At 35.3% G+C, this 16,233-nt stretch overlaps 1 protein-coding gene across 1 annotated transcript; it reads left to right on the top strand.

Annotated features, from left to right (window-relative positions):
- Window positions 1-3,510: 3,510 nt before the first annotated feature.
- LOC121023574 (olfactory receptor 2T33-like) lies at window positions 3,511-4,452 on the top strand. The gene has a single exon (XM_040465527.1). It carries the CDS (start codon window positions 3,511-3,513, stop codon window positions 4,450-4,452), a length of 942 nt encoding a protein of 313 aa, XP_040321461.1.
- Window positions 4,453-16,233: the final 11,781 nt, after the last annotated feature.

The following is a 16,233-nucleotide window of genomic DNA, read 5'->3' as shown; positions in this document are numbered from 1 at the left end:
TCAAAATTAATAATCAAATAACCTGTTCTCTTGGAATGATTAAACATGCTCATGGTGTTTGCTCATGTTAAAAAATTCACGAATGTTGTATTGACTGCAATGTTCAACCCAGACTTATTGTAAATATTATGTCATTTAAACTATACCTAGACTTTAACAAATTATAATTAAATCATATATTAGTTCTCAAAAATATTAATTTACTTGAAAATATTTGTGTGGAAAATAACTATTTATAGCTAGTAGATATAGTAAGGAAATTATTAAAGGTAATCTTTATAGAGATATTGTATTTGTCATATGCTATGTACTTGTATGCATTATCTCTTAATTCTAACAAAGAAAAATACTATATGTCATTCCATTTTGTACATAATAAAGCCGAGTTTTAAAAAGATTTAAATTATGTTACCTAAATTTACCTACTACCAATCACTTGAATAGATATTCAAACTCAAGAAGTCTAGTCCTTAAATCTGTACTTCTTTAGCTCATAAAATTAAAGAAAACCATTCTATTGAGTTATGGATCAGGGAGTACAATACTGTTATCTGTTGTCTAATTTTTAAAATGTGCAGTATTAAATGAACCACATAACTTTCTAAACTTTAATTTCCTAATGTTTAAATGTTTATTATGAAGATATTAAACATGACTTTTCATTTGGAAATATAATATAGAATGAATAAAATGATCTTATCACAATGATTATTTTAAAGTCCTATTAACTTTAAATAATTTCTTCTTCAATTGTAAATTTACATAAGACCTGCAAACTCATAATTAAAGTAACTTTTCATCTCTAGAATATATTTAAAGGTGGTTTCAAGCATGGGCATTAGCTGATAATTTTCAATACAAGGACAGAGCACAAAGTGAGACATAACAGATACAAATGAAGCCAGTGTTAGAAAACAGTCTAGCAAAATATCAAGTACCTGAATCTAGAAACAAGGAGACTGACTTTATAGTGGTGGAAACATGCACAAATCTTCCTGGTATCTATGAAGTAAGTGAGCACAATACTTTAGTGTTTTATCGCCCTTACTTCATGTTATATAAACAATTTGTAATTCATGTCTCTATGTCCAGTATGTCCTGACTCTGGGGTTGTGTAATTGGAGAATGTTTATATCAATTTCTTGTCATTCATTAAGACACATATGTGTCTATTCACATCACATAATAAAGAGGTGAACTCCATATAATATAGGAATTTGCAAAGTATACAAAAAATTAAAACAATGTACCTAAATAACAAAATACACATAAATTACTTAAATCTATTAATAAAATTCAAACAATCCAATAGAAAATGAGAACATAAGATGTTTACAGTGAGTTTGCAGAAGTAACATAAAGTTGAAGATTAAAAGAGTTTCTGCTAAAGTTGAGTTAACAAATTTAAAACAAAATTAATTTTCACTCTTCTGTGATTGGCTGTAATTATTGCACCTCAAAGTAACTAATGGTATCACATGGAAAAACTGAAGCAAAAATCAACAGTTGTTGAGAGTGTAAAAGATAGGGATTCAGTTATCTAAAAGACTAAAAGTACTACATTTAGATTATTAGAGGAAATCTTGCCACATTCATCAGGCCATAAATTATATTAACAGAAAATTAGAAGAATTCCAAATATTCATAAATATGTTACACTATAAGAATACCATGTAACAAGATGGGGTAGTAAGTGATAACTTAATAAACTATATGCATATATATATATATATATACATACACATATATATATACATATATACATATATATATGGCATATGTATGCATCATTGAAATACAGCAGAGATTGATATGATCATTATTATGTTTTATTTATAGCTATTTTGATGAATGGTATATCTGTATCATTTAATGATATAATGGGTATTGGTTATAAATGATAGAAACTGGGGTGCCTGGGTGGCGCAGTCGGTTAAGCGTCCGACTTCAGCCAGGTCACCATCTCGCGGTCCGTGAGTTCGAGCCCCGCGTCAGGCTCTGGGCTGATGGCTCGGAGCCTGGAGCCTGTTTACGATTCTGTGTCTCCCTCTCTCTCTGCCCCTCCCCCGTTCATTCTCTGTCTCTCTCTGTCCCAAAAATAAATAAAAAACGTTGAAAAAAAATTTTAAATGATAGAAACTGAAATCAATGTTAATATTTACAAAAGGTTTTGCCTATCAAGAATTTTACAATGCTTACTAATTAATTTACATAGAAACTAAATAAGGACTTGTAATACAGATTATGAATAAACCTGAAACTTAATGTTGTTGGAAATCATTAACAGATTGCTCTCTTTGAAAAAGTAAATTCGTAAGGAAAAGTTAAATGTCACATAAATATAAAAGAGAAAGTCATTTGCATAAACATCTAATTCTACACAATATATATTTACAGATAAGAAAAAGCTTGAGGCTTCAGGGAAAAGATAATAAATCCCTGAAAATAAATGAGATGCTCTATATTTTATTTTCAGGTGATGTTGTACCTCAGAGTAATTTGGGACATCAATTTATGTGAACAAGTCTTAAATAACCAGTTAGGTAATTAACCAACTAATCAGTTAATTAAAAAGTAATTAATAATTTAATCAGTTAATAAACTAATCTATCTCCTATCTTTTAGGATGTGTGATTACTGGTAACAAAGTGTTTAAGACTGTAAATAAGATCATTTTTTATGTGCCTCAGGGTTATATTTATTTATAAAACTGGTTATTTTCAATGCACACATTTAATTAAATTCAGAAATTTGCGAGTACATATTAGATATAAAAATTAACTGCTAAGAGGTCTCTAAAATGAGATAAATTCCCTGTAATCACCAGCACGCATCATGCTAACATGACCAATATGGTAGTAGGTACTCCAGAACAGAATCTGTGGTAGCTGGAAGCCTGGATATTGGAACCATGGGCTGCATACACATGTAAAATAGAGAAATACAGCTAGTTTTGTTTCTCTCAGCATCAAAATGAGTGCTAGTAATTGCACATTAGTTTGTATATTTTTTAAATTAAAACAACTCCTCATGACATTGAAGGAAATCTTGAGAAACTAATTTAAACAAATGAGAAACATGGAAAAGTTATAATTAAGAGATATATCACATTAATATTGGCCAAAATGCATGACTATGAGGCTCTTCCAACACAGAAGTACCCAGGCATTAGAAAACTAGGAAGGCATAATATTTACCAACACCGTGAGTAAATTATGTGTGGCATACCAACAAGATATACAGAAATAATAGAAATGTAATGTGCACTGCAATGTATACTTGTTATCCAATTTTTGGAAAAAAATATTGTGAAATAACAGCAGAGATGTATGATAGGATGGTAAGGCAAATGTCTTGTCAGGAAATTAAAGGCTAGAGACATAATTATTCCTCCAGATCTCATTTATTTTTACATCATTTGACCATGTCTTCTTAAGAAAATGCATAAGCTTCCTTTCAAACACCTCTCTTTTCCTAATCATTCCTTGTCTTCCAGGCATGACTGGAACCATGGAAGATGCAAATAACACCACAGACATAAACTTCATTCTTCTGGGGCTCTTTAACCACACTCAGACCCATCTGTTCCTCTTTTCCATGGTGCTCATGGTCTTCCTTTCCTCCCTGATGGGCAATGCCCTCTTGATTGTGCTCATCCATGAGGACCCCCGACTGCACATGCCCATGTACTTCTTGCTTAGCCAGCTCTCCCTCATGGATGTGATGCTTGTCTCCACCATAGTCCCCAAAATGGCAGCCAACTACCTAATGGACACCAGATCCATCTCTCCTGCTGGCTGTGGGGCCCAGATATTCCTGTTTCTGACTCTGGGAGGGGGCGAGTGCTTCCTCTTAGCTGCCATGGCGTATGACCGATATGTGGCCATATGTCACCCCCTGCGCTACCCCATCCTCATGAATCAGAAGCTCTGCTTGAACATGACCACAGGCTCCTGGCTTCTGGGAGGGGTAGATGGGCTGATGCAAGCTGGCACCACTCTGAGCTTCCCTTACTGCCATTCTCGGGAAATCAACCACTTCTTCTGTGAGGCACCCTCGCTTGTTCGCCTTGCATGTGCAGACACTACATTTTTTGAGTTTTTCATGTATGTGTGCTGCATCCTGATGCTCTTGATCCCTCTGTCTATCATTTTGGCTTCCTACAGTCTCATCCTGGCTGCTGTGCTCAACATGAGGTCCACTGCAGCTCGAAAGAAAGCCTTTGCCACCTGCTCCTCTCACCTGGCTGTCGTGGGGCTCTTCTATGGCACTCTCATATTCACCTACATGCGGCCCAAATCCTACCGTACAGTGGCCCATGACAAGGTGGTCTCTGCTTTTTACACCATCTTTACACCTGTGTTGAACCCTCTTATATACAGTGTGAGGAATAAAGAAGTCAAGGGGGCTTTGAAAAAGTGGCTGGAGAAACATTTTCTGGGACATCTATAGTGGGACTCATTTGCAAAATTGGCAGCAGCCAAAATGAATCCAGATTTTGAAACGTGTGTTATATCAATGTATATTGCTCTCAGTTGGCCAGTTTGTGCTGTTTTTTTTTTTTTTAACTATTTCATTTATATATGGTAAATTCATTAAAATTTCCATTTGTCCTGCTTTCAGATATTGTCATAGTATTTTTGTTGTAGACTTTGGACCTCAGTAATAAGAATAAATGATTGAGGCACTGTAAGCAAAATATATGTTATACACTGATAAAAGAAAGGGGATTTTCAACTTTTAATGTTTGTGGGCCCTGATCATGTGCTCTCAGGAAAGCCAAACTTTACCATTACCAAGTCAGCTAATCTCACAATATGGGTTCAATTTCTGCCCTGGGAGCCCATGTACATCTACTTCATTTATAAATAACTTAAAAGGGAGGATTCCAAAAATAAAGTAAACAGTAAAACCTTCTTGGTTCACATGAGACTGAAGTCAGACAATCCTGCAGATATGGTTAAGCCTTAAGGTTATAGTCCTATAAGATAAGGTCTATAACTTTCTAAAATACCTTTGATCTAGTGATTGTAACATTTTATGTTTTCTGCTGTTAGTGAAGATTGTGTATCCCAGTCAGCTGTCCTAACTTGATCTGGGAGATTTTTTTTTTCTTTCAGAGATCCTAAAAGATTTGTTCATTTTGTACCAACAACATCAGCCATTTGTATGTGTGTTTGTGTGTGTCTATATAAAATTATGATGAATTATTTAAAGAGTGAATAATTATTTTTTAAAAAGCAATGTATATACTAGCTTCTATAATTTTTATAAAAAATTTCAAATAAATTAGAAATGAAATAAATATGAAACAAAATACATAAAATTTGTAGAAGATATATACATATTTATATACTTATAATAAATATTTATATATTTATACAGTTTATATACAGTTTATTGTCAAGTTAGCTAACATATACTATATACATTGTGCTCTTGGTTTTGGGGGTAGATTCCCATGATTCATTACTTACATATAGAACCCAGTGCTCATTCCAACAAGTGCCCTCCTCAGTGGCTATCACCCATTTTTCCCATCGCCTACCCCTCTGTCAACCCTCAGTTTGTTATCTGTATTTAAGAGTCTCTTATGGTTTGCCTCCCTCCCTCTCTGTTTGACACTATTTTTTCCTTTCCCTTCTCCCATGGTCTTCTGTTAAGTTTCTCAAGTTCCACATATGAAGGAAAACACATGATATCTGTCTTTCTCTGACTGACTTATTTCACTTAGCCTAATACCCTCCAGTTCCACCCACGTTGCTGCAAATGGCCAGATTTCATTCTGTCTCATTGCCAAATAGTATTCCATTGTATATATAAACCACATCTTCTTTATCCATTTATCAGTTGGTGGACATTTGTGCTTTTCCCATAATTTGGCTATTGTTGAAAACACTTCCATAAACAAAGGGGTACATGTGCTCCTATGAATCACATTCCTGTATTTGTTGGCTAAGTTCCTGGTAGTGCCATTGCTGGATCCTAAGGTAGTTCTATTTATTTATTTATTTTGTTTTTTGAGGAAACTCCACACTGTTTTCCAGAGCAGCTCCAACAGTTTGCATTACCACCAAAAGTGCAAGAGGGTTCCCATTTCTCTAGATCCTCGCCGTCATCTGTTGTTTCCTGAGTTGTTCATTTTAGCCACTCTGACCGGTGTAAGGTGGTATCTCAGAATGGCTTTGATTTGTATTTCCCTTATGATGAATAATATGGACCATCTTTTCATGTGTCTGTTGGCCATCTGGATGTCTTTTTTGCAAAAGTGTCTATTCATGTCTTCTGCCCATTTCTTCACTAGGTTATTTGTTTTTTGGGTGTTGAGTTTGGTAACTTCTTTATAGATTTTGGATACTAACCCTTTATCTGATATGTCATTTGCAAATATCTTTTCCATTCTATTGGTTGCCTTTTAGTTTTGTTCGTTGTTTCCTTTGCAGTGCAGAAGCTTTTTTTTCTTGATGAGGTCCCAATAGTTCATTTTTGCTTTTAATTTCCTTGCCTATGGAGATGTGTCAAGCAAGAAATTGCTGTGGCTGAGAACAAAGAGGTTGTTATCTGTTTTCTCCTCTAGGGTTTTGATGTTTTCCTGTCTAACATTTAGGTCTTTCATTCATTTTGAGTTTAATTTTGTGTATGGTATAAGAAAGTTGTCCCATTTCATTCTTCTGAATGTTGCTGTTCAGTTCTCCCAGCACCATTTACTAAAGACCCTACATTTTTTTCCATTGGATACTCTATCCTGCTTTGTCAAGGATTAGATGACCATACCTTTGGGGGTCCAGTTCCGGATTCTCTATTCTATTCCATTGGTCTATGTGTCTGTTCTTGTGCCAGTACCATACTATCATGATGATTACAGCTTTGTAGTTTAAGCTAAAGTCTGGTATTGTGATGCCTCCCACTTTGGTTTTCTTCATCAGCATAACTTTGGCTATTCGAGGTCTTTTGTGCTCACATCTAAATTTTAGGATTTTTTGTTCTAGTTTTGACAAGAATGCTGGTGCAATTTTGATTGGGATTGCATTGAATGTGTAGATTGCTTTGGGAAGTATTGACATTTTAACAGTATTTGTTCTTCCAATCCATGAGCATGGAATGTATTTCCATTTCTTTGTGTATTCTTCAATTTCCTTAAGAAGTTTTCTATAGTTTTCAGCAAACAGATCTTTTATATTTTAGTTAGGTTTATTCCTAGGTACCTTATGTTTCTTGGTGCAATTGTAAATGGGATTGATTTCTTGATTTCTCTATCTGTTGCTTCATTATTGGTGTATAGAAATGCAACCAATTTCTGTACATTGAATTTGTATCCTGCAACTTTGCTGATTTCATGTATCAATTCTACCTGCTTTTTGGTGGAGTCTTTTGGGTTTTCCATGTAGAATATCATATCATCTGTGAAAAGTTAAAGTTTGACTTTTTATTTACCAGTTTGGATGCCTTTCATTTCATTTTGTTGTCTGCTTGCTGAGGCTAGGACTTCCAACACTATGTTAAACAACAGTGGTGAGAGTGGATATCCCTGATATGTTCCTGATCTTAGAGAAAAACCTCTCAGTTTTTTCCCCACTGAGGATGATATTAGCTGTGGGCTGTTCATATATGGCTTTTCTGATGTTAATGTATGTTCCTTGTATCCCGACTTTCTTGAGGGTTTTTACTAAGAAAGGATGCTGCATTTTGTCAAATGAATTTTCTGCATCTATTGAAAGGATCATATGGTTATTATCCTTTCTTCTATTAATGTTATGTATCACAGTGATTGATTTGTGAATATTGAGCCAGCCCTACAGTCCAGGAATGAATCTCAGTTGATCATGGTGAATAATTCTTTTTATATGCTGTTGGATTTGATTTGCTAGTATCCTGTTGAGAATTTTTGCATTCAAGTTCATGAGGTATATTGGCCGGTAATTCTCATTTTTATTGTGGTCACTGTCTGATTTGGGAATCAAGGTAGTGCTGGCTTCATAGAATGAGTCTAGATGTTTTCCTTCCATTTCTATTTTCTGGAACAGCTTGAGAAGGATAGGTATTAACTCTGCTTTAAATGTCTGGTAGAATTACCCTGGGAAGCCATCCAGCCTGGGACTCTTACAATAGTTAGGGGATTTTTGATAACTGGTTCAGTTTTTTCATTGGTTATGGGTCTGTTCAAATTTTCTATTTCTTCCCATTTGAGTTTTGGTATTGTGTGGGTGTCTAGAAATTTGTCCATTTCCTCCAGGTTGTCCATTTTATTGGAATATAATTTTTCATAGTGGTCTCTGATAATTGTTTGTATTTCTGTGGTGTTGGTTTTGATCTGTCCTCTTTCATTCATGATTTTGTCTATTTGGGTCATCTTTATTTTCTTTTTGAGAAGACTGCCCAGGGTTTTATTAATTTTGTTTATTTTTTCAAAAAACAACATTTTGGTTTCATTGATCTGTACTCCATTTTTTTATTTGTTTTTGTTTTTTTGATTGTATGTTGTTTAATTCTACTCTAAACTTTATTATTTCTCTTTATCTGGTGCCTTTGAGGTTTCTTTGCTGTACTGCTTCTAGTTCCTTTAGGTGTGCTGTTAGATTTTGTATTTGGAATTTTTCTTGTTTCTTGAGATAGACCTGGACTGCAGTGTATTTCCCCCTTAGGACTGCCTTTGCTGCATCCCAAAGGTATTGGACTGTTATGTTTCCATTTTCATTTCCTTCCATATATTTTTAAAATTTCTTCCTTCATTGCCCATTTGACCCCTTTATTCTTTATCAGGATGTTCTTTAACCTCCATGCATTTGGAGGCTTTACAAATTGTTTTCTTGTGGTTGATTTTGTTTCATAGCATTGTGATCTGAAAATATGCATGGTATGATCTCAATTCTTTTATATTTATTGAGGGTTGTTTTTTGATCCAGTATGTGATCTATCTTGGAGAATGTTCCATGTACACTAGGAAAAATATGTATACTGCTGTTTTCGATTGAAAAGTTCTGACTGGGGCGCCTGGGTGGCGCAGTCAGTTAAGCGTCCGACTTCAGCCAGGTCACGATCTCGCGGTCCATGAGTTCGAGCCCCGCGTCAGGCTCTGGGCTGATGGCTCAGAGCCTGGAGCCTGTTTCCGGTTCTGTGTCCCCCTCTCTCTCTGCCCCTCCCCCGTTCATGCTCTGTCTCTCTCTGTCCCAAAAATAAATAAACGTTGGAAAAAAAAAAAAAAAGAAAGAAAAGTTCTGACTATATATGTCAAGTCCATCTGGTCCAGTGTATCATTCAAGGGCATTTTTATTTGTTGGTTTTTTGCCCAGATGATCTGTCCACTGTTGTAAATGGAATATTAAAGTCCTCTGCAATTACCGTATTCTTATTAGTAAGATCATTTATGTTTGTGATTAATTGATTTTTGTATTTTGGTTCCTTCATGTTGGGAGCATAAACATTTACAATTAGCTATTCTTAATGTATAGACCCTGTAATTATTATATAATGCCCTTCTTTATCACTTATTACAACGTTTAGTTTAAAATCTACTTTGTATGATATAAGTATGGGTACTCCAGCTTTCTTTTGACTTCCAGTAGCATGATAGATCATTCTCCATCCCCTCATTTTCAATCTGAAGGTGTCCCTTGGTCTAAAATGAGTCGCTTGTAGGCAGCATATAGAGGGATTTGTTTTTTTATCCATTTTGATACCCTATATCTTGATGGAACATTTAGTCCATTTACCTTCAGCATTAGTATTGAAAGATATGGATTTAGTGTCATTGTGATATCTGTAGGTTTCATGCTTGTGATAGATGAATGTCTAGATCCCATTTGAGTTGCCTTGACTGACCCAAAAATGAGATGTCCACCAAAATTTTCCTAAACAAGCTTATGAGCAAAATAATATAGTATTATTATTTTAAACCACTAACATTTGTATTGGGTTGCTATGCAACTATATTACCTACAACATATTTGATTCATGGAAAAGGAATGGGGCCCAAACTAGTACTAACATTATGTCATATTTTCATAGGATCAAGTGTCAGTCAGAATACAAAAGAAATAAGCAAGCAAAACAAAACAAAACTCAAAGAAACTATTAGCAAAAATATAAGGGCCTTGAGAAAACAGTTTCTGACACTAATATAATACTACATGTTCATTGTACTTGAAATTAAAAAATGAATAAAAACAATGTCACTCATTATCAGGGAAATGAAAATTAACACTACAGTAAGATATTACCTCACTCCTGTCAGAGTAGCTAAAAAAAAAAAAAAAAAAAAAAAAAAAAATAAATAATTTTTGGGGAAAATGAAAAAAAAAAAAAAATAAATTATTTTCTGACCGCTTTCATATTTGTTAAAAAAAAAAAAAAAAAAAAAAAAAAGAATTAACAATTGTTGGTGAGACTGTGGAAGAAAAAGATCTCTCATGCATTGCTGGTGGGAATCCAAAGTGGTGCAGCCACTCTATAAAACAGTATGCACTACTCTATGATTAAACAATCACATTACCCACATAGTGGGTATCTATCCAGAGAATACAAAAATACTAATTTCAAGGGCTATATATAATCCTATGTTTACGGCAGCATTATCTAAAATATCCAAGTTATGGAAGCAGCCCAAATGTCCAGTCCTTCAATTAATGAATAGATAAAGAAGAAGTGGTGTGTGTGTGTGTGTGTGTGTGTGTGTGTGTGTTATTTAGCTATAAAAAATTATGAAATCTTGATATTTGTAGCAAAATGAATAGAGCTAAAGAGTGTAACGCTAAAATAAATCAGTCAGAGAAAGACAAATACCCTTGTGGACTTTAAGAAGCAACAACAAAAAATGCACAAAGGGAGAAAAGATAAGACAGAGAGGGACAAAGGAAGAAAATTAATTATAGAGAACAAACTTATGGTTTGCAGAGGGGAGATGAGTGGCAGGAATGGTAAAATAGGCAAAGGGGATTAAGAGTACATTTAAACCTTAATGAGCACTGAGTAATGTATAGAATTGTTTTTGCTTTGTTTTGTTTTTTAGAACTGTTACATCACCATATTGTACATCTGAAACTAATATAACATGGTGTTAGCTATACTGGAATTAAAATAAAAACATAGTAAAAAAGTTTTATAGGCTATAATTAAACATATGTGCTCTTTCCTTGACCCTCAGTCTCTTTTCAGTAGGGGTCCTGGAAGTAGCTGAGATTTTCCATGGTTCCAGTTCCCATGAGACAACTACTCTTTCTATGGTTCTATATATTGCCTGCCATTTTGCTTTCAAATTCTACATGAAGGACCCATTCATGAGCTCCAGGAAGTCACTTTGTGCAGGGGCGTCCATTTATCAAGGTGATTAAAACTTTCTGTGGTTGCTAGTTTCTTTTCTCTATGTGGCTCTTTGGTTCTCCCTTCTCTTCTTAAATTAACTTTCTGAATTTCTTTGTCTCTGTTTGAAAATATATAAAGTGATTTCCATTTCTATACCTGGACACTCATAAGAATCTCCTTTTTGGAAGATGAGGAAATTAATCACAGAAAAAAATTAAAGTTTTGGAGGTGAAAAGTGACAAACTTCTGAAGTATACACTTCTCATGGGCAAGGAATAAGCAACAGAAAAATGAAAAAAAAAGTGCTATCTCTAAATTCCTTGGCTTAGGATTGGTAAAAGGACATTGCCAGCCATATAGAATTGAACAGAACAAATGATTACATGTCTTGACCCATATATATGGGGTGGGTACTTCACTCCTCTCATAGAGACCAGAAGAAATCAGTGAATATTAGTACAACAATATTTTATCATCCACAGATTCCAAATACACATCCTCAGGAAGGTTACTGAGAAAACCACTTAGCCACAGAAGATCACTTTCTAAAATTATCATAGTAAATAGGTAATCATGATATTGTAAAGGAAAAACAAACAAACAAAAAAACAACATTCCAGAGGAATGATACAAGAACAACGATGAAAAAAAAAGTGAGAACAATATTCCAAGAAAACAGAAAAGTAGCTTTATTTATGAATGTTCTTAATCTACAATATAGAAGGCAGCCAAATACCTGCCTAATGAGAGTTGAGAATATCTAAGAACCAATTCCTTTTGTTTCTCCTACTTTTGACTTCTCTATATGTGTTTATTGATGTTATCCGGTCCTTAAATCACCAAATGTTTTGGGGATTTTGATGAATTGCATTTCACAGGTGATCTGATGAAAGAAATCATATCTAGACTTGCTTGGTACTTCCTGATCACCATAACTAAAGGAAACTTTTAGTTGTCTCCATTTTGGAGAGCTCAACTTATTTTGTTGGAGAAAATTAAATGAATCAAACACTTGTTAATCAGAAGAAAGAACTTGTTGATTCTAATGTTTTATAATAATCTGGACTTCCTTCTTCTGGACTAAGAATCATACTGCACTTCCCCTGTCCTTGTAATATGGGGTGGACTGTCACACATCAGGGAAATAAGCATGTATAACACCTGACTAGGTGATTTAAGATCAAATAACTGACCTTCCATGTTTTCTTTTCACATGCCTCAGACTGCTGATGTTTATGGTGAGAGAAGTATGATTAGCTGCATCATCTTTGTTATTTTATGACATAGGGTTTTATGACATAGGGACTTTTAAGCCATTATTTGTTAAACAGCATAAATTATCATAATGTATTTCCCAGACTCTAGACACTCATATATTGATTGACTTATTTCTAGTTTATACATTGTGTCATTTCAATGAGAAATTGTGGGTGTATATATATATAAGTAATATGCATATGTAAAAAATATATAGGGGTGCCTGAGTGGCTCAGTTGGTTAAGCATCCAACTATTGATTTTGGCTCAGGTCATGATCTCATGGTCATGAGATCAAACCCTAAATCAGGGTTGGTGCTGATAGCACAGAGCCTGCTTAGGAAACTCTCTCTCTCTCTCTCTCTCTCTCTCTCTCTCTCTCTCCCCCTCACCCACCTTCTCTGTATCTATCTCTCTCAAAAAAATACATATATATACCCAATTGGCACATAGTCTCTGACATAAAATATTTGAACATACGGAAGTGAGGTATGATAGAAAATTATATATATGTGAATAAAAAGAAATACACATGCTTTTCTCAAAATCCTTCAATTACTTAGGAGGACAAGAATATAAAAGGATTTTGAAAAATCATATTTTAAATTTTCTGTCAACATTTTTTTGTAATAAAATTATTGTTTTGAAGTGTAAACAAATTTTATTCTTTCAACTTTTCAAAATAAACACTGAGTGTATCAAAATAAGCCAGGCTTTTAACTTGTGTTAACTATGCCTGTCTTCAATAATTCTGGGGGACAGAAAGCGGTTATAGAATGTAGTAAATTTCTCACAATGCACAGTGTCTGCTTGGAATTCTCTCTGTCTCTCTCTCTCTCTCTGTCTGACCTTCCCCTACTCATGCACCCTCACATAATAAGTAAATAAATAAATAAGTAAATAAGTAAATAAGTAAATAAAGTAAATAAATAAGTAATAAGTAAATAAGTAAATAAATAAATAAGTAAATAAGTAAATAAATAAATAAGTAAATAAATAAATAAACAAATAAACAAATAAAAAAGAACAGGTCCTGTAGTGCCCTGCAGGGTAGTGTCCCCTGATAACTAGAACCTGATGCTTCAGCAGCATCTCATATGTGTGTTGCATTCATCCTGCTACTGTGTCTGAGTACCATTTCCTTTCAGTCTAGGTATGTGCACTGACTCTTGTTGTGGGCTGCATTTGCTCTCTCTGATGTTAGAGAGACCCAGGCTGGTTGGTTCTGAGGGTAGTGGGGGGTGATGGCAAATTTTGCACTGAAGCACTAGTCCTAGGCCAGATTCCTGGAGCATGATGCCCATCAGGGGCTTGACACATGGAAGCTGTGGCTGGGTGGGGGCTGCATGACATTGACAAAATTTTCAGAAAGCCAAGCGTCAAAGCCAAGTAGGCTTGGAGTGCGCATATCCTCAGGAGAACTGATGTGCAAGGCAGACTGCCAGCAGCTTAGGTAACAAGTGTCTGTGCAGGACCACTTCTAGAAGGTGACTGTGTTTCTCTGTTGGGGGGCAGGAGAGGAAAATGCTCCCAGCTCCTTTGTTCCTGGAGAAGTCTCCAACACGCTACAAAATCAGTGCAAACAGGTCTCCTTTTCATTTCTTTCCAGCAAACTCTGGCCTCATGTCACCTCCTTGTGGGCTGTGGTCTCCCTAAGGGTGGGAGCCCCGCTATTACTTCCCCTCCTGTCCCACCCAGGGCTCAGTCAGCTGATTTTAAAACTCCAGGCTTCAAGTCCTGGTGGTTATACAAACCATGGAATTTAGCCCCTCTGGTTTTCAATATCAGATGTTATGAGGAATTAATTATTCCCATGTGAGCTCCTTGGCACTTTTCCCACTCTGAGCTGACAACTCCCTTCTTTCTGTGGGCAGATCCCAACCACCACTTCCACCCATCCTAGCCTGTCTGGTGTAGTTTGTCTACATATAGTTGTGGAGTGGAGTCTGTTCTTCCAGTCTTCACATGGCTCTCTGGGTTATTTACTTACATGTGAGTGATAACTAGTTGTACACATGGGATGAGGTGAGTTTGTGTCATCCTCCTACTCTCCTATCTTCTCGGTCTCTTTTTAACACCCTATTAAATCTTTTCTCCTCAACAAAATTTAAACAAGAGTGGCAGAACCTGATAAATCTACTCTTTAATGTATTTTTAAATCATGGGGCGCCTGGGTGGCTCAGTCGGTTGAGTGCCCGACTTTAGCTCAGGTCATGATCTCACAGTTCGTGAATTCAAGCCCCGCGTCGGGCTGTGTGCTGACAGCTCAGAGCCTGGAGCCTGCTTCGGATTCTGCGTCTCCCTCTCTCTCTGCCCCTTCCCTGCTCATGCTCTGTCTCTCTCTGTCTCTCAAAAATGAATAAACATTAAAAAAAATTAAAAAAAATAAATCGTTATTATTTTCAAAGTCATTTGTGTACATTTTATTTTTCATTTTAAATGATTCTCTCTTATTTTAATGAATCACAGCTTTCTGAAAGGGCAGATGAAAGTATATTTAAGTTCTGGAACCTCTAAAATTCTTGAAAATTAAACATCGTTGGCATCCAGTCATATTTTGCACTACTAGCATATTTTTTTAACTTTTTAAACGTTTATTTATTTTTTTTTAAAGGGAGAGAGACAAAGCACAAGCAGGGGAGGGGCAGAGAGAAAGGGAGACACAGAATCTGAAGCAGGCTCTAGTCTCTGAGCTGTACGCACAGAGCCTGACACGGAGCTCGAACCCACAAACCATAAGATCATGACCTGAGCAGAAATCAGATGCTTAACTGACTGAACCAGCCAGGCACCCGGCAACACTAGCCTATTAATAAGAAAGTAATTTTAGCAAAATATGCCAATAGGCCAAACCCCTTAATAGGGCACAGTAGACAGTGATGCAAACTGAGCAAGTTTGATATTGTCAGACAAGAAGAGGGGTTTTAGGATGATGTTGCTCAAAGGGGATGCAAATCAAGCTTGTTGGGAGTCATCTTTTTTACATGAGTAGACCATACTAATATCTTACTATTTAGTAATTTGTTTATGAATTTTGAACTCCAGAAAACCTGCAGTTAAATTACACCTTCTATACATTTTACATATAAAATCCATTCTGTTATCTATGCTACAATCTGAGGAAATAAAATGAATACCACCTTAATCAGATTAAAGCTCTTGTACTAATTTGTCAGTACAGTCAAAAAAATGATTTAGGTGTTATTATTTTAGTTTGTACAGGGGAGATTGATTAATCTTCCCAGTATCTTGGGGAAGAAATGTTGTTTATTCAAACTTTTTCTTAATACAATCATTTATAGCATAAAATAATTAAAAGTGGAATTAACCATACGATCCAATAATCTCATTGATGGGTATTTAACCAAAGAAAATGAAAACTCTGATTCAAAAATATATATGGACCCTGATATTTATTGCAGTATTACTTACAATAGCCAAGATTTGGAAGCACCCTAAGTGTTCACTAATAGATGAATTGATAAAAATGTGGATAAAGAAGATGTGGATAGACACACACACACACACACACATACCTACATATATACAACAGAATATCACTTAGCCATAAAGAAAGATAAAATCGTGCCATTTACAAAAACATGGAGGGATCTAAAGGGTATAATGCTAAGTGAAATAAGCCAGTCAAAGAAAGACAAATACAGAAATCAATGTAATC

Source organism: Herpailurus yagouaroundi, unplaced genomic scaffold (assembly GCF_014898765.1).
Source record: "Herpailurus yagouaroundi ecotype Mexico unplaced genomic scaffold, PumYag 566, whole genome shotgun sequence".
NCBI classification, from domain to species: Eukaryota; Metazoa; Chordata; class Mammalia; order Carnivora; family Felidae; genus Herpailurus; species Herpailurus yagouaroundi.
This window is presented reverse-complemented; position numbering and strand designations above follow the sequence as displayed.